The sequence below is a fragment of the Populus nigra genome, chromosome 7, assembly GCF_951802175.1.
Source record: "Populus nigra chromosome 7, ddPopNigr1.1, whole genome shotgun sequence".
In the NCBI taxonomy this organism is placed as follows: Eukaryota; Viridiplantae; Streptophyta; class Magnoliopsida; order Malpighiales; family Salicaceae; genus Populus; species Populus nigra.
In genome coordinates this window covers 488,198-509,018 of record NC_084858.1, presented here as the reverse complement: position 1 = coordinate 509,018, position 20,821 = coordinate 488,198, and the positions used below count along the sequence as shown (strand labels likewise).

The 20,821-nt window shown below is 31.0% G+C and overlaps 1 protein-coding gene across 1 annotated transcript; it reads right to left on the bottom strand.

Moving 5' to 3' along the window:
* Nucleotides 1-7,153: 7,153 nt before the first annotated feature.
* On the bottom strand, nt 7,154-9,927 carry LOC133698838 (NAC domain-containing protein 35-like). The gene is made up of 3 exons (XM_062121926.1): nt 9,430-9,927; nt 9,001-9,269; nt 7,154-8,146 (listed from the first exon to the last, which is right to left on the bottom strand). Exons 1-3 carry the CDS (start codon nt 9,668-9,670, stop codon nt 7,490-7,492), a joined length of 1,167 nt encoding a protein of 388 aa, XP_061977910.1. The 5' UTR covers nt 9,671-9,927; the 3' UTR covers nt 7,154-7,489.
* Nucleotides 9,928-20,821: the final 10,894 nt, after the last annotated feature.

The following is a 20,821-nucleotide window of genomic DNA, read 5'->3' as shown; positions in this document are numbered from 1 at the left end:
AAACTGGTTACGATATCTGTTTTTTTTCTCTTTTTAAAACATGAGAAATATGCAATCTTTTGTTTTTATGAAAATATACTTGGAAAACTTTTTAGAATATGACCGTATGCATAAAAATAAAATACATTTTTGTTTTGTTTTTGAAAGGCAATTAATTTAAAAGTTTTGAGATTTTTTTGAAATTTCATTTTTTTTAAGAAAAGTTTTGGAGAAAATCAGGTATGTTAATACTGGATTTGTAACTTACAATGTAAGAATACAACCCAATATTAAGAAAAATTGGTAGAAAAATGCGTGAGAAAATTAGAAATATATTGAATGACCTTGAATTTTTTTTTTTGCATATATATTTTTTTTAATATATATTATATTATATTATTATTAAATATATAGGTTGGGCTCGACCCAGTCAACTAGGCAAAACCCAGTCGGGTTTGGTTAGGCCATCATCGACCCATCAGGTCTAGGGTTTTTTTTTCTTTTTTTTTGCTGGGCTGCGCTGGTACGGATCTAGCCTAGCCTCATGAGGGTTAATTATTTTTTTCCCTTGTACGCCTTGCACGCAAAATGAATTATTGTTCTGCATGCAGGACAATGACAGACGGGGGAGACGAAGGAGAAGAAGAAGGTGTTTACCTGTTGTAGGGGCGCAACAGGCGTTGCCGGTTTGACATGCAACTGGTGGTGATACTGGTGGAGGAGTTGATGGCAGCGGTTGGTTGTTGGAGAAAAAAAAAGTTCGTATAGAGAGAGAGAGAGAGAGGTGGTACACTCACCACGTAAGGTGTTCGGGCAATGACTTATAGTGGAAATGGTGGTGGTCAAACCAATGGTAGGAGTGGTGGTGGCCGAAGGCCACAATGGAGAGAAAGAGAGGAAAGAAAGTTCGCGGTGATAGTAGAAATAAAGAGGGGAGGCTGATTGTTTGTTGACTTTGGACCTAATTTCCTCCTTCTTTAGGCCATGAAATCCACATCTATTTATATAGGATGGAGGAGAGATGTTTGGTGTAAGATCCCACATCGGCGGGTGATGGATGTGTTGCTAGCCTTATTAGTAGTGCTGGTGTTAACATGTTGTACGCGTTTTGGGGCGTCAGGCTCAGAAGTGAGCTCGCGTCACCAGGAACAAAACCATGAGGGCGGTAAGGCTAAAAGCGGACAATATACAACATGTTGGGCCGGGCTGTTACATTTGGTATCAGAACCGACCTCACTGGCTGTCCGGTTGTGCCAACGGGGTCGTCGGGCTCCTTAAGGGGGGTGGATTGTAAGATCCCACATCGGCGGGTGAGGGATGTGTTGCTGGCCTTATTAGTAGTGCTGGTGCTAATATGTTGTACGCGTTTTGGGGCGTCAGGCTCAGAAGTGAGCTCGCGTCACCAGGAACAAAACCGTGAGGGCGGTAAGGCCCAAAGCGGACAATAGGGCCGGGCTGTTACATTTGGTCTCCATTGATACCAAATCTTGACCCTTGGTTTGACCCAGAAGGATCTCAACTATTGGCTGAAAGTAGTCATTATACACTGTCAGATTTGTTGTAGGAAATGGCTAGTCAGGTTGGCCACTTTAGGATGGTGCCACAACCATTATGGCCTTGATAAGCTAGAACGAATTACACTGGATTGTAGTAAGATGTCAAGTGATCATTTTGGTGTAAGTTTTGTCCCATTTGATCGAGAAACAAAGCGTTAAACGTATTGGGAAAGCAACAACTTAAGCAACCTTTTTGGCTGAAAACTTGAAGAAGATGATGAACAGTTGTAACAAAACAACACCATTTTGGCCAATTTCGATTTAGTCATTTGATTTGTGATTTATTTCTACTTACACTCTTAATTGGCTTTAAATTTTTAATTTTATGCAATTGTACCCTTGAAGAACTTTAATTTAAGCTCCAGATTTCAACGTGTTTTTTTTTAGTCATTGATTTTGGATTTCTTTAATTTAGCCTCCAATTGACCATTATCTTTTTAAATTTCTTCAATTTCACCCCTGATTTCATCCGATTAGATTCCTAGAGTTTGGTGCCTTTTGTAAAATGATCATTGGCTGCAAATTTTTTTAATTTAACCCTTAATTAACCCCAAAACTTTAATTTTCTTGTGATTTTACCCTTGATTTCAATTGATCGACTTGGTAAAAATTAAATTTGGTTTCCTAAGATTTCAATCTTCTCAATTATGTCCAAATTAGGCTCCAAAACTTAATTTTCACTAATTAAACCTCTAATAAAATGAATTTGACCCATTTAAAGTATAATTAAGTTCTTGCATTTAATTAAATCCTTCAATTGGACCCAAATTAATTCGTAAACATAATTAAATTTTAAATTGGCCAATGATTAAATCAAATTGGTCTATTAAAAATCTAATTATGTCCTTAGACTTAAATTTTATGCAGATTCATCCAATAATGACTTAATTTGATCTTGAATCTACATTGTCTCTCTAGTTTTGAGTAAAATAAGGTATAATTAGGTTCTTAATTTTGTCCAAAATTGCAGCTTGATTTTTTCTTCATATGAAATCCTCCCAGCTTGCTTTTGCCAAGATGCCAGTCTTTATTTTATTTATTTTATTTTTGATTTTGAAAAGAAAAAGGTGAATTTAGGGAATAACCCAGAAATGAGTTATGATAATAGACATGCTCTCCATGCTCGTAGTAACCTTGATCATTGTCCAAATGTAGTTACTTAACATGAGTAGATGAACTATCACTTTGAGTGCGTGACATCCCTTGTAATAATATTTATGATTGATGTGAAGTTGTATAAGTTTAATATGTTTAACAAAAATATCATAATATATCATAACATAACCTAACAAATTTTTATACATATGTTGTCGATTATGACATATTTTTCTATTATGCCATGTATCATTGCATATACCATATCTATAATGTGCATGACCTTCTTTTGTATCCATCTTGTTATGCAAACAAGTAGATATTTGTCAACCACATCCTAATTTCCATCTAAATGAGTTTTGCTTCACTCGAGATCCAATGTAATCAGCCCATTCTAACTCGTCTAGTAATGAACGGAATGATATTTCATATGCTAATCTATAGGTTTAAACTGTGTAATAACCATCAATAAACTGTATGAAGTCCAAGTGATTCTCGACACAACATGTAAAAACATCTAAACATAGACAATATAATGTCTGTCATTTACCACATGTGCGTGTTCTATCATTCAACCTAATTGCTTGTTTGACTTCTTTCACACACCCAACTTAATAGGGGTGTTAACCTAGAAAACCTGCTCTTTATAGTAAAAAATATTGCAATATGATCTCTTGATCTATCGTTGCTCATTGTCAATTACATCTAAATTACAGGAGGCCAAATTACTCTACTTTAAATGACATCATTAGCTTCACATCTTCGCTTGACCCAATAACCATTACATCTATAAAATGTTAATTGTACCAGAGTAGAAATAGGCATTGTATGCACATTTTTCAGAACATTATTAAATGATTCTGAAACATTAGTTTTCATTTACTATACCGGTGACCACCATCATAACATAAAACCATTTTTCTTTTGGCTCCCTTCAAACCATTCATTACATGCTTGGTTCAAGCTACATAATCTTTCACACCACATTAAATTTGCATATAGAAGATTCATAACACATCCTCATTAAATTTTTTTTTTGGTAGATGGGTATTTGAATTTATAGTTGAAGTTGCTAACAAAATGTCTAATACAATACCGATGGTATCCTAAAGGTTGACACCAAATTTATGCTATTCCATTCTTGATGCCTGCATATCTATCTGATGTTATATATATACCGGTTCTCCCACTAGTAACGTATCTTTACAAGTAAAGCAAAAACATCTCTAATTATCATTATTTTCTTCATCAACAATTGTAAAAGCTAACAAAAATATCATATTATTCGTATTAAAAGCAATTATAATCAATAACTTCTCATCATATCGCCTTTATAAATGTGTCCCATCAACACTCATAAGTGGTTTACAGTATTTCAGACCTTCAATACAAGGTTCAAATGACCAAAAAGCTCTCCCAAAAACCATTACATTATGTTCAAGATTTTCTTTGTGTGTCCAATTAACAATTGTTCCAGAATTTGATTCTTTTATTACCAACAACAACCTAAGCAATTTCTCAAAAGACTCAATCACCTTCTGTTTTGCAACCCATGCTTTTCATATGATATTTTATACATGTAATGCAATTTTATTTCATCTTGTATGTTTGTAACCGTTATTGAAAAATTATACATTACAAGGGTTGATATAGCATTAACAATAAAATTTGCCTTATGTTGTTGGTGGTCTTTATGGACAATAGTCAAGATACATGTGTGTGACCTTTTTAACTTTGCTATCTCAAATAAATCTGACCTTTTATGATATTCCCCATGCAAATACCGCTTATATTCTGGTGCTTGTATTCATTGTAATTGAAAAAAATATAGAGTTTGATTGTTGAACTCGGTACTTAACTAAGTGCGTAATATCCCACCGTTTAACGACATTAACCAATTTATTTTTACTACTAAATGCTTAACCAATCTCCAAATCAGACCCTCTTAGCATATGTCTATGACTAAGTGCCCAATTATATAAAACAATAAAACTAAACCTAGGAATATCTCTAAATTCAGGAACATGAGGAATAATTTCAACATCAACATCAACATCTTTATTTTCATTAGGCTAAGTATAGTCAAATATATGTTGATCAATAAAATAATTGTCAAAGATAATATAATTTATAATTTAAAGCAAATCATCCAACAATAAACTATTTTTACCTCAACCAATTGAATTTGAAGGACCAACAGAAGTTAGGACACACATAGATTTTGGTTGACTACTCACATACAATATCATCATGTTCAAACCATTTTGAATGAAAAAATCAATCACATACAAAAACTACCATCAACATACAAAAACTACCATCCAACAATAAACTATTTTTACCTCAACCAATTGAATTTGAAGGACCAACAGAAGTTAGGACACACATAGATTTTGGTTGACTACTCACATACAATATCATCATGTTCAAACCATTTTGAATGAAAAAATCAATCACATACAAAAACTACCATCAACATACAAAAACTACCATCCAACAATAAACTATTTTTACCTCAACCAATTGAATTTGAAGGACCAACAGAAGTTAGGACACACATAGATTTTGGTTGACTACTCACATACAATATCATCATGTTCAAACCATTTTGAATGAAAAAATCAATCACATACAAAAACTACCATCAACATACAAAAACTACCATCACATACAATTGGTATAAGATAATACTAATGTTCATCAATTTGACACCTCCAATTTATTTCAAGATCAATATCATTATAATTCCACCCAAGTCCATGACAAATGGTTTCTTTCAATTCTACATATGACATGTCCAAATTACTAGTTAACAATAAAATGCTCCCGTCATTGTATATGATACTAGTGTTCATTTCAGGAACAATATTACCATCGTAATAATATAACATAAATATGTTATTAGATATTCTGTTAAAAAAAAATCAAACTCTAGCCAATTTAATGTAATTTTAATTAAATTGCATTACCCCAACCTTAATTGACAAAATTCATAGTAAATTCAATTAGATTTTTAAAATTTAATGTTAAAGCAAACTTAACAAAAAATTAAACATAATTCATGATACGAAGTCTAATTGATATTTTTATGCTTAATTTCATCAAATCAAGCCCAAATTCATAGTAAATTAATATAATTCAAAAGAATTACTAAATTCATCAACTTATCAACAATTCAATGGAACATATAATTCATCATAATTTAATTGCATTTATGCTCTATTGCATGATATCATCAAGCGTATTTAACTATATTATTAGTTAATTCCAGCAATATACACAAAATTCCTAATTCGACAACTTAACCTAAATTAAACGCAACACATAATTAATTAATAATTAATTTAACTTACTTTCATGTTCAACTATATCAAAGAAACCCTAATTAATTGTATTCTTAACTAATTTATCATTGATTCAACAGACCCTAAATTCACCATAAACCCTAAATGCAACCTATATAATTATTTAATTTCAACTAAATCAAACACAAATTAATAGCAATGTAGTATGTTTATCTTGCTTATAGAACTAGAAGAAGAGTTGGGGTGGCGATGACAGCAGTAGTGGCAGCAAAGGGAATGGTGGATTTTCAACATAAAAATGTCAAATGATGCTTAAAGACTAGGATGAGTTTGATTCCTCTAAATTTTTTAAGTTTACTATGCTAATTTGACAAAAAAAAAAAAACCTTAATAATTTTTGCAAACCTACCAAATACTAATTATGCCAAAGATTCCATCGTTTTTGTTTTAAAAAGTCTTTAGCTAGACTTCATCATCAACCAAGTGCGCCTGGTTTGTTGTCAGGGTCCAAAAATTGCTAAGGGAGGGGCGGTTCTTTGATTGTTTTTTCACTTGTGCTATCCAAGGCTTTTTTATGTACAGTTCTGTCCTTTTGGCATATAGATTCCTGTGATCTCTTGTTTTCCTTTTATAGACTTATTCTGCTTATATGTATAAGAGCTGGTTTAGCTACGCGGTGCTTTTAAGGTGTAAACTGCAATTTGCATCTCATAGACAAAAAAAACCTAAATCAACCAGGGCAAATTATATAGTTTCTATGATCTTTAATGCATGTGATCATCTTATGCATCGAATATATATGTTCATAAGAGGGTTTCATATCCAATGGGATATATGCAAGGATTTATTCTGATTCTCTTGTATGCCTATATATTATTAGGTGTTTTCATGCATTTTATTGCCTATAAAAAAAACAGAAAAATTCTCTTTTTGAGGTTGGTCCCTCAGTCCCCTCACCTACCAAAGAAACAAATGCAACAATCTGTGCATGCTGCCTTCATATGAATGTTGGCTTGTAAAAGGGGTCCAGCCCCCACTGCAATTCTCTATAAGGTGTATTAACCTTTGTCTCCAAATGGCCCCTGGGTATCAATCATATATGGCTTTTTGATTCTCTGACCTTACACTGAACACACTTTTAGATTTTGAGAGAGGGGAGAGGCTAACACATGCACATTTGTGAGGAAAAGCACTAGAAATTTTGGGGAAGGAGATGAATTGAACCAGATTAAATATGGCTACGAACCAGAAGCAGTGAATTTGCCTTCTCTTTACACTTATTAGAAGTAAATGAATAGAGAGAGGTCGCTTCTAGCTTGAAACCTGTGTATTTGAAAGCCGCCAAAATATTAATCTCTAGACACAAACTTAATTTGTAGGCTAAACAATATTCATTACAAGGAATGGAAATTACGTAGGCTAGTAATCAAACCCTAATATACATTAATTTGTATAAGTCATAATAGCAAACTAATGGCATTAGGAGTAGATTATATGTGGATATATTACGAACAACATCAAGTATAACCTACCTATATATGTGCAGTCCATTAGTTACTTAAATGGATTATTGTAGTCTCTGTTTGATTCTGGCATTTGATTCCAATCCCATAGCCTGTCTGGAAAGGTGGTTGGTAGCAAGTTTGGTAGCATGTTGAAAGGCAGTGACTGCGATTGTGGAGCCATACTAGAGAGCTGTGAGGGTTGGTGTTGTTGAAGAAGATAAAATTGCTGCTGCTGCTGCTGACCAATGTCAGCTTGTTGGTAGTTAATTAGTCTATGAAGATCATCATAGACTGGATTCGACGACACTGAAGATGTGACAGTGAAGAGGTTAGGGCAGTTGGGGACTAAAAAGCTGCTGGCAGCTTGCTTGGTCTGGTTTAGAAACATTCCTTCTTCTACTGAAGCCGGCAGTTCAAGTGAGGTACTAATTGGATGGTATGCATTGATGTTATGCTGGGAGAGTCCAAGAGCTGTTGTGACATCTGAGCTACCGCTTGCATCTGTTTCACTTATCTTCTCCATTTCAATTTGCTGTGATGATTGTCCCAAGAAAGGTTGAAATCCTTTCACCGTAACATGACTCTGGTGTTTCTTGTCAGATTGAGTCCCCCTCGATGAGGATGCCCGTGATGGAATCGAACGAGGGAGAGATGGGTGATCTTCTATCCCAGCTCTCTTGTAGACGCAACAAAGTGATATCTCAGCCTGAAATTTGTTTTTTAAAAAGCAACAAGGAAACTTGTGAAAGAATCAATGACTAAAAGAAGGAAATAACCAAAGGAAGAAACTTCGAACACCAAAATAAATTGGAGGCAATGAAAATTTACCCCACTCTCGACAATGAGCATTGATTGCAGTTATGACGGAGCATTAATGGAGTAGAATTCAATACATAGGGAAGCTTTGTGGGCAATTGAATTAAAGTTCATGCATGCTGATGGTACCATTATAAATTTTGTGAAGGATCCATTAAAGAGATTGGAACTTAAATGTCAGTATTATTCCTAGCAATCTTCTTCTCCTTGTGCCTTTATTTCTTCCGGCTGGCTTACAATATTTATGCACCTTCGGTACTTCTCTTAGCTGGCTAGAAAGCTAGCATATATATCTATGGTGTGCTAGATATGGATCGATCTATAGCTTAAAAGAAGATTACTAGCAAGCTGCTCAATTGCTTAAATTGAACAATTCACTCTGCACGATTGCTTAGAAGAAGAAGATTACTAGCAAGCTGCTCAAGTTAGGATGTATCAACTAGAGCTCTAGGAACTAGCTAGGGTTAATTACTGAAGGGAAAGAAAAGGGATTGAAATTCATGGAAATATGTAGTTTAATTCATGGGTTTCATTTTTTATGAGTTGAGATCAAGAAAGCAAAAACGATGATGAGAAAACAAATAAGAATATTGTATTCATAGGATTCTTGATCACAATCAAGAAACAAGGGAAAGATTCGTAGCTAGAAGATCAAAACAGGAGGAAGCCTCTGAGTTAGAATCTAGGCTAGATGCTACGGGCGCGTTGAATTGCAACCGAAGATGATATAGTAAAATCAAGTACCTTTTGGTATCGCTCAGTTTCATGCTGTGGCAACCGATATTCATTCATGATCCAACTAGTTCGGATACCCTTAGGAGCTTTCCCGGAGTAGAAAACTAGGGTTTTCTTTAAACCAATTGATCTTGAATTCTCAGCTCGGATCATCCGGTCAGCTCCTGTTGCCTTCCAGTAGCCTGAAGTGGTCACACGATTGGGACGATCCCCGTTTCGATATTTCCTGTCTCTAGGGACATAGAAGAACCATTCTTTCTCTCCAATTGCAGCCAAAGCTGATCAGCAACAAAACATATAAATATACATACATCATCTATCATCATTCAAATTTGAAACTAGTAGTTTAGCTATGGCACTTGACAGAATGGAAGAAGAAGAAGAAGAAGAAGAAGAAGAAGAAGATATATAAAAGAAGGGGATTAGCATATGGTATACCAGGAAGTTCCCAAGGGTCATAGCTATAAAGATCCAAGAAAGTAATGAGCTCGACATTGAAATGTTTGCCCTCAACCTTACGGCGAAGGTAGAACTCAATGAGTTCTTCTTCGGTAGGACGGAAACGAAAGCCAGGCATAACCATGTCATGCTCATGATCATCATCATCATCTTTGTTGTTGGTGTTGTCGTTGCTGTTGTTGTTTTCATCGTTGTGGCTCATGGTTGCTGCAATTGCCATAAACTAGAAAAGACTAACAGGGAATTAAGGATAGAAATCAAATCCAGTTGGGGCTTGTCATCCTCCTCTCTTATTTATACTAGTTGAGAGAACTGTACGAATTGAGCGGTGCTGCTAGCTGCGAGTGCAAGTGGGTATGCTACGGTATAGACTATAAGTGATCATCATGGTTAAACATGGTGGACTATTTAATTACTATATATGCCCATAAAAGTCACTCTTCTCTTCTCTCTTGTATCTCTGGAGAGGAAGGAGCATCCTTGTCAGCCTTTACTTAGTTTAGGACTCGGTCATTAGGTTAACCACAGTTTCTCACTTTTGTCCATAATAATAACACCCTTTTATTTATTTTTAAAAAATATTTTTTTAATTTTAACATATTCGAGTTTGAACAGGATTTAACTAGGTCAATCTATCTAGAATTTGATTACATCAACTTAAGAAATAGTTGGAAATAAAACTAGTCAGAATTAAACGTGAGTTAACAGTTGATATATCTAATCAAATTAGATTTGGGGCTGATTTAGTTTTGCTTTCTAAAAGTATTTTTTTAAAAAAATTTATGTTATTTTTATTTTTTTTTATTCAAATTAATTTTTTTAGTATTTTCAGATCATTTTGATGTACTGATCTCAAAAATTATTTTTTAAAAACTAAAATATATATTTTTAAGTAAAATATACTTTAAAAAACAACAACTATCATATTTTCATATATATATATATATATATATATATATATATATATATAACTAGGAGAATGAGAAATTGAGAGATCGAGAGAGAGAGAGAGAAGAGTTGATGATAGGAAAGATGTACACATAACTTTCAAGCCCTTCATGTAAAGAGCTGGTATTCCATGAGGGTGTTTAAGATGAGAAAATGATATATTAGTTATATGAGAAAATGACATTTCAAAAGGAGGCCAGGGTGGCCACAGCCCCCCTTAGCGGTGCCTTTTGGACCTTTCTTGGTTCTAACCATACACCCCAACGCAAATTCTACTTTTATATATATATATATATATATTTAACACTTACCAAAACTATGGAAACAAAAATAGATCTCAATTCATCCACTATTTCTGGAGGCCTACCCTTGTCGCCAATACCCAAGGCCACAAGATCAATTAATTTTGTTCATTACCTGCAAAGCCAGGACGTACCTGATAAATCCGTGACCCTCCATCGATCTCACAGGTTATACATACGACACCAGCATTTAATTGGCTTTGTTATGTGTGTATATATATATATATATAGTTTAAGTGTACAAATAATATTATAAATATTGTTATTGTAAAATATTGTTTTCTTAAAATGTCATTAATTATAACTTTTTTTTTTCTTCGACAAAAATTGAGTATCTCTAGGCTAACTTTTCTTTCTATTTAATATTAGTGACACACCCCTCACATCATCCTGATATATTCTGAGAAATTCAACAATTAAATTGCTGGGTTTTTTTTTCCAAAAAAAAAAACAGAGAGAGAGAGAGAGAGAGAGGGTTGATAATTAATTAAGAAGAGAAAGAAATTCATCTAGCTAGTTGTAGAAAAGTAATTGGTAGGGAGGTGGGCATGGGGGCTTAGAGGGAGCAAAATGCATATAGGTGGGGGATGGGATGTGAAAAATGAGTTGTTTGTGTTTGTTTGAGGTGGGGTGACATGAGAGTCAAGGCTCAAAGGATTCCCGTGACTGCTAGCTCTTGCTGTGGACACTAACATGGCTGCCTTCTTCTTGTTTTTATTATTTCCTCTCATATCTCTTAATTTCAAACATTTTATTCATTTGAATTGTTATTAATTAAATATTATGTTGTATGTTGATCAATCTATTTACCAGTTATTATTTACTTTTCATTCTGACCAGTAGCTGTATCATGACTGGCAATCTTCTCTACAGCTTTCTGCATTTATGGGATGTGCGCAACTTGCAGGACGTTCCTTATACGTTGTGTTTGTTCAGTGTTTTACAACACAAAAGACAAAAACATGTATTTTTGTTGAAGATATAAAGATGGGTAATAATCAAGTGGCAAGGAGTCGATTAAAAAGAGAGGATATTCTTAATTAAAATTCTATTACTTGTATTTTTTAGTTAACATGTAAGTATGTGATCGACTAAAAATCTCGAATTAACACTCTTTTCTGTAATTTGATTTTTGGAAGTGGCCACTCACCTATGAATCGATACAGAAATATATTCATGATACAATAAAAAAGAAGAGAGAAACAAAAAAATAAAATAAATACATGCCATATAAAGTTGTGAAATGAATATTTTCCAAATAAAAAATATATATCCCTGTTATTTTCATCTCTTCTATCCTAAAATAGTAATCATACACTATATAAATGTGCTTGTCAATAGTTTTTCTTTTTTTTTTCCATGCTTTTTACTCATCCATGCATGTTTCGAAAATATACATGTGGTTATATATTCTCGCTTTGTTTGTAAAAGCAAAACCGTGTCTTATTATTGAACTAAAACCATCTAAATGCATGGGGTCCTTTGGAATCCAAGAAAAAGAAACCTAGCTACGAATATAATATTCTTCCCTAAAATTAGTTAGCCAGTAAGAGGAAGAGAGGTTATCATTTCTAATTACAAATGTAAAAGGAATTGACAATTTCTTAGATTTGTCTGTTTCTTTAGAGTCTCAAATGGTTTTGGAAAAGAAAATCAAAGCATTCCCATAAGGATTTACTTGACTTGCATTATGGGATCGACTCTGCGTACATGCACATGCTTACAAAGTTTGGAAATATTAGAGATAAGAGATAAAATTTTCAATGACAATGACTATACCAGTTGCTCTCCATTCTCATCACCATATATATATATATATATATATATAGAGAGAGAGAGAGAGAGAGAGAGAGAGAGATGTGGGACTTGGAAGACTTGTAGTAGCAAGCTAGAAAATACTGGAACCTGAAACCCTAGCTAGCTAGAGTCAGGGAGTGAACTCTCTATCCTTCCAACAAGAAAATATATTCCGAAGAAGATTTGGTCAGTACCCAATTTAGAGATTTAAATGGTCATCAAATTACAATTAGGTAATATACTTTAACAAGAATGAAGAAAGTTAGGTTAACTATTCATCAACAAACCAATATTTATTGACTTTATATTATAAATCTCTTAATCATATTAATGAGATTAACTATATCATATGATATGAGGCCATAGAATATTTATATATGAGACCTTTGTCATCACTTTCATCACATTTACCCCACTCGATGGCCCAACAGCTAGTTTAACTAGACTCCTACTTTAGATTCGGATGGATCTTTCATTCAGAAATGCTAAGAAAGTGCCACTACTGGAAAGTTGTAGTCTTCTTTAAGTGCTGCCAAAACCTTTGACCTCTCTTATAATTTTGTTTTTTTTCATACTTTAGATAAACCTAGCTAGCAAGCTTGTGATTGGGAGGTAATGAAATCAAATATCTTACACGGTGAGAAGGATGGTCTCCATGATGGACGGAAACGCGTTGCAGTAAAGTTCTTCCATGACTTGAATTGGGTTTTAGCTGGAACTACATTTGATTGATGCCCGTGTTATGCCGCGGGTTCAGTAATTTTTTTTTTGATGTTAAAAAAGTAAATTAGGGCAAAATTTAAGTTCCAAGTCACTGGTTCAATTGATGATTTAAATAATATAAAAAAAACACAACAAAAATAAATAAACTGACAAAAAAAATGTTAAAAGAGCTTGACCTGAGCTTATTCGGATTGTCATACAACTCAATATTGTTATCTAGGGTGAAACTATATATAAAAAAAACTTAGTAAATTGGGTGAACTTGGAAACCTCAAGATCATAGGCATAAAATTGAGGTAATCTCATAAAAAAAAAGCAGAGAAAAAAATTTAAAGGATAAAATTAAAATAAATTAATTTTTTAAAAAATAGGCTTTCACCGTATCATTTTATTCCTTTCTGTCTCCTCTTTCATAATAGGTGGCATATGTAGTCAACATATTGCTGGCTTATCATAGGTGATCCTTTTTGTTTTCCCTTTGTTTTTCTCTCTTACCCCACAAAAGCACCATTGTCCTCATTTTTGTTGGTATTTAAAATTCATTCCTTATATTTTATATTTTAGTATTTTTATCATTTTCTCTTTTGTTAAAGTTTTATTTGTTTTTAATCTAACCCTTGATTTCTAATATATATATATGTTTTAATTTGATCCTTTTGCTTTTAATTTTATTTTTTTCTTTATCCTTTTGTCAAAGTTTTTATTTCTTTCAATTTTATCCTTCAAATCAAGTTTATATTTTTCTTTGTTTTTTAATGAGAATAATAATGATTTCAATTTGATCCCTCTTCTTTTGATTTTTTATTGTTGTCATTGGTTCTTTTGTTAAAGTTTTTATTTTCAATTCTATCCTTCAAATCAAGTTCAAGGTTCTTATTTTTTCAATAATAATAATAATGATGATGATGATGGTGGTGTTAGTTGCTATAATAATAATAATAATAATAATAATAATAATAATAATAATAATAATAATAGTAGTAGTAGTAGTATGAGGGAGGAGAAGAAGAAGAATAGCGATGATAATAAAAATACTGATAATAATAGTGATAATAATAGTGATGACAATAACAGCAACAACAACTACGAAAACAACAACAACAACAATGATGATGATAGTTGTAATAGTTGTGAAAATAATAATAATACTAATAAAAATGCTATTGTTATTACTAATAATGATGAGGCTAGTAATAATTTTTTTTACAACAACAACAATAACAATGGTAGTGATGATAATGATGATGATGATAGAAGTAATTTAAATAATAATAGTAATAATTTACTTATTAATAATAGTAGTAATAGTGATTTTAATTTTAATTCTTTGAATTACTATTTTTTCAACCCTTTTGTATGATTGAAATTCTTTTTTTTTTCAATTTCATCATTTAATATTTAATTTATTGAAAATTGAACTTCATGATTTTTCTAAATTGAGTGCTTCAAGTACTCTAATGACTCGGGTTATGAGTTTAAAAAGTTAATATATATTTTTTTTAAAAAATAATTTATGATTCTCTTTATTTTTTTTATTGGTTGTTCCAGTCACATAATCTGAACCGCGAGTTTGACGGTATGTGTTTTGTTTGAAACTTTAATGACAAGAAACCTGCTGGAAAAGGGCCTTTAGAGCACAAGATTATAAGACAAAAAAATTTTGCTATTCCGAAGCAGAAAATATATCATCGCCATTGATGGTAATGTTTGATATTATGGTAGCGATTGCTTTTCAAAATGCTTTCACTTGGAAATGTATCAAAATAATAATTTTTTAAAAAAATTTATTTTTAACATCAGTACATCATAGCAACCTAAAAACACACACACAAAAAATATTTTGAAGCAAAACAATATTGATTGTTTTAAAAAACACGGTGTCACCACAAAAATAAACACTACCGATATTTTACAAGCCATGACGCAAAGTGTGTTTCTTGCATTACTCTTCTCCTTTGACTTATTATTATTTCTCTTAAACACAAATATGAGAATTAAGAAAATTAGCTTTCTTTTTTAATTTTTAGGATTTAATTTTTTAGATCAACACTTTGTTTCATGGAAAGTGGTTTTCACGTATGTATGAAATCATTTTCTAAGCTTTTCCATGTTTGTTTACCATTAGAAAAGTTTATCAATGAAAAATATTGTTCAGTAAAAAAAAAAATAGCTTGATTTTCAGAAAAATATTGTTCTTTTATTTTAGGTGGAATACACTTAATTTCAAAAAGTTGCGAAAAATTAAAAAATATCATCCTATGTTTTTTATTATATTAAACTAGTCATCAAACCTTGAATTGGTATATATTTTATATTTTGTTTTGAATCATTTAAAAAAAAACATTTTCCATTAAAATTTCATGCATTTAGTTTGATTTGTATATTAACTTTGGTTTTCATTCTTTTGATTATTATTTTTTTAATTGAAATTTTTTATCTATCAGATTTGATCCCTATTCTTTTTATTGCTATTTAATTTGAAAAAAATTATGAATTTTTTTTAATTTTATCCTCTAATTTTTTATCTGTCAGATTTGATCCCTATTCGTTTAATAAACTTGGAAAAAAATAAAACATTGATAAATTATTTTCTAACTTATTTTTCATAGCGTGACCAAATACTGAAAAATATTTTCTAATTTATTTTCCATAACATTATCAAACATAAAAAATAATAATTTATTTTTTATAAATTGATTTTTTATAAAAAAAAAACACTTTTCAAAAACAAATTACTTTTCAACAAACAAATAAATAAACAAATAAACAGGACCTAGATTATTTTTAATGCACGAGACTTGGAGAATAAATTGGTGTAGATTGACTCACAAACTAATTGTATGATCCGGAAGTTTTTTAAAGTATATCAAATTATTCTTCTTCTGTTGATGCAACAACACCACTCCAATCAATCTTGAAATGAAAGATGATATATGATAAATAAATAAATATTATTATTCCATCTTATGCAAGAAGTTAATTAATGACTCAAGGAGGTGCACAATATAATTTTTGTATGTGCAATAATAATTAACCCGGGCTATTAGAAATATAATGTATAGTATGGATTAATTAACCCACTGATATAAAGATTGATGGTGTAAAATGGAGATGGAGGGCGCAGTGAGGTCTTTAACTGCTAGGAATTTGCAATATTCGAGCTGAGAGCAAGTCAGACCTCGGCTTCTGCTAAAAAAATTATATCTTCAAAGCCAAATTCCATGCCTAGAAGCTAGCTAGCTCTGTGGTCTATGAGAATGGATGTATAAACCCCACCATAGCCACTTGGTTCTCGTGGCCTGGACCAAATTGGCGGTCGTCAACCCTCTCTCTTGGCCTTTTCTGCCATGCCCATTCGTCTTTTTGAACGTTCAATTATCATGTGATGCAGTGAGAGTCAATCAGTATAGTACAACAATAGTTCAAAGATTCTAACCATGTATGTATTCTAAATAATCTTTAAAATTGTTTAAAACATAATAATTGAGAAGCTGGCTGCTATTATGGGAATATTAGCTTTTATTTTCCTTTTCTTTGATTATTAGGATGTTTCAGTTTGCTAGGTTTTCTCTTGTTTGTCCATGAATTCAGATCTAAAAATATAATTAGAAAATTTCAAAACACTAATGAAATATTATGTAGTGTAAACAAGCTAATTATGTCAGTATAAAAATCATCAATGAATTTATTGATGGATACATCTAATCAGGAAATATCTTGTAATTTTTATATTGATGGATATTACGACAAATTATTTTAATCGGTACTTAAAAAAGGGCCGACCAATATCTATCAGCAAATTTGTTTGTGAATATTATCGACAAAATTCAAAAAATACTTATGGAGAAAAAGGATCTCTGACCGATAGAAAATTATTTAATTATTTAATTATGTTGGTATTTACCATCAATAAAAATGATTTCATTGTTATTATATTTAATAATCTTTTACCGAGATATTCTGTCACTATAATAATCGGAAATTATGGATGGATATTTTCCTGCAGATAATTCTGATTGTACTAGACAATTATGTGAAATAACTTTATATTTGAATATTATTTTTTTGGATAAAAACTGAAAGTAAAATCTTATATGCATGATACTAAACGCAACAAATTCAAATGAAAGGAGGCTAAAGAACACCGACCATTTAGACTTTTTTTTAGAGATTGCTCTTTCATTAACCGCCCAAACAATCTTGTGATGTGAGGATACTCATACAGCTGATCAGTCCTTGTTCCTATTGGGGTTAGCTCATCTTCAACAATATATTCTCCCATAACTCTCACTGTCAAAAAGAAAAAAAAAAGAAAAAAAAAAGAGAAACGTCATCGATAAATATCAACCATAGCCCAGGAAAAATAAAAACAAACCATAGCTTTTTAGAATGAAGAGTGGAGTGGATGAGTTGAATCCACCCAATTTATGTAGATAGGAGCTATACATACCACATACTCATGTGATTCTCGACGAAAATGGAGATGGACACTTTTGTCTATTTTCAATGAGTTAATTGATCATAAAGTGCTTGGAAGATTTTTACATTAATTATTTGATTTTGATATTCATCTTATTTTGTCTCTTGCAAATGTGAATTAGCTAAGAATTTCACCTTTTTTTTTTTTTTTTTTTTTTTTTTTGTCTTCGTCAATATATCAACCATAGCCTTGATTCATAGTCTTGTTATGTGAGATATGCAAGCAAGTGATTGCTTGCGTGTATGATCGTGACATGCTCTCTTACTAAAAAGCTTTCATGCTAAATCATATACTCCGTTATGATGCAAATACATTATAAACCATGACTCACATCTAACGGCATCCCCTCCATGAATAGTCTTTGATTATTGTATTGCTCCGTTTTATGCTAATTTTTTTAATTTACAAAAAAATATTCAGGTCATTAAGAACTATTTTGTATTTTTATTAAACTTGTTCTAATGGGTCAATGTTGAAAAACTTCCTGATCTGACTCCTTACCTAAATCAGATTTAAAATTAAATATATGAGAGTTGCATCGACGTGACCTAATCAACTTGGCCGGTTCAAAGACATTCTAGCTAACAAGTAAAAAAAGTTTGAGGATGAAATTAAAAAGAAAAAAAAAGAGAGATGAAATTGACGTAAAAAAAAGAGAGATGAAATTGAACTGTATATGAGAGACGTAAAAAAATCTTTCTACCGACCTTCTTGCTTAGATTAGGTTTAAAATTAAACCGTATATGAGTTGTTTTAACATGATCTAGTTGACTTGGTTGATTCAAAGACAAATAGGCGAACTCGTAAAAAAAAAATCAAGGATAAAATTGAGAAGAAAAATGATGAATTAATTGATAAGAAAAAAACCTCTTGACTCACCTCATTGTTTAGCTTGAGTTTAAGATTAAACTGTGTGAGAGTTGCTTTGATGTGATTTAGTCGACTTGGTCGATTAAAAAACAACCCGAACGAATATTAAAAAATTTTGATGATGAAATTAAGAAAAAGAACCAAATTGAAATAAAAAAAGGAAAATGGAAAAAGAAAAAAAAAGGAGATGAATTACAAGAAAAAGAAGAAGGACCTTCACTCTTCATATAAATAATGAAGTACATAATAATTCTTAATTTTTTTTAGTATAGAAATAACAATAGTTAGCTTATATAAATTAGCAAGAGTGTGTATTTATATTATTCTTTTTCTTTTTTCCTTGACAAGTTGATGATTATTAAATAAAGGGTAATTTTTAATGAGATATTTCACCTAAAAAATCTGGATTTGTTAAATAACAATGTTAAACTATGTCCATTTTAACTTTTTAGTTTGATAATATTCATTGACATGATACTAGAGTTTTAATGATTTAATAGTCACGGGTTCAAGCCTTACTAATTTTATTTATTTTTAACCTGAAGGGGTATGTTAGAATACTAAATTTGATAGTTGAGTTTAAGATTTATTTAAAATACTTAAGGTTAGTGTTCCATTCTTAACTTTTTATATGACTTGGTATTGTTGTTTTTTATATAAACCTTATCTAGAGGTACTAGATATAGGGTTCGTTTGGGTTAATGATTGGGTTTGCGTTTGTTGTGGTGTACATGTTATTAAATATGCCATGTAGCCAATCAATTGGTTACACGTAACATTAATTTTATTCATGTACAACATATTTATTACTAATAAAAGCTTTCTTTATCTTTAATATTCATTTATATTTTAATAATGAATCTCATGTTTAATTTATGAAACTATAGTAAAGATAAAGTTGATGGGATAAAAATACTTTGCAAAGAAAATTATAAAGTTGTTATAATTATGAGATTCTTATTACATAAAAGCATTGCACCTAAACATTCTTGGTTAATGTTATATTAAGACTATATATTAATTAGAGTTGTTGAAACTGATACATATTATGTTCTTTCTTTTATATATATAAAAAATAGTTTTAGTTATAAACTGAGGTATGAGAGATATCTAAAACTAATATGTAGGTGTTTATCAAATGACATGCACACTGAACTTACCTGCAAGAGAATTTCATATGTAAAGATCACCTATGTATATGGAAAGACTTACGTAACAGTTATGTAAGTGATCCTTAGACTTGAGATCACAAAGTTATCTTATATAGAGTGTGTTATACATTAATCTTGACCATATGTTTTCCTAATCAAGAGTAATAAACAACCAGTTATTGGATATAACATAAACTATATGAAGATATTTAAGTAATTAAGAGATGATTCATCATCTTAGATGAATTAGGGAAAATATTTCATCTATTCTCAAATAGTTTAATTGTAAAATCCTTGGTTAAGATGGAATGAGTTTTTAAAAGAGTTTTAAAATTTTATTTAAATAATCAATGACTATAATGTTTAGAACTAACATGATTTAACAAACACATACATACTTCATGCTATACTGTCTAAATCAGAACATTCTTAATGAAAGAAATTACACTCATAAGCTAGTCACTAAAAGGTTAAGTCAATCACTTATGACTTTTCTAATAATTAAAGGATCATGACAGATTGTTAAATTGCACTTGATCTTCGAATATAAATGAATCAATTATTGAATTGATAAGAAATTAATTTTTTTAATTTTTTTAATCTTATTTTATTTAGAATTATGATTTTATATTTAAGCCAACTTATTAGAGAACCTAATGGGTCACACACATAAAAAATATTTATTAAAAATTAAAATGAGATGATTAATAAAGTGTGACTTAATTGTAAATAAGTTTTAGAAATTCATGACTAGAATGTAATTAATATAAGATATTAAAATTCTAGACATAAAAACAATCAAGTAAAGACTTGATCGAATAAATTTCTAAAATTAGTCTAAAATAATATATATGTGATATTATTTAAGGGGCAAATTGATATTTTATTATTTATATAGTTTTAATTTTTTTATATATAAATAAAGTGTTATGCATCTTATTTTCTAAGAGAATGTGAGAAAGTACAGTACATAAACACCTAAAATACAAAAAAAAGAAGAGAGAGCTAACACTCCAAGATATAACAATCTCTCTCTCAAAAAAGGATTTAAAAGGTTTCTCACTGGTGGTTCATGTGAATTACTGTTAGAAGCTGGAAAT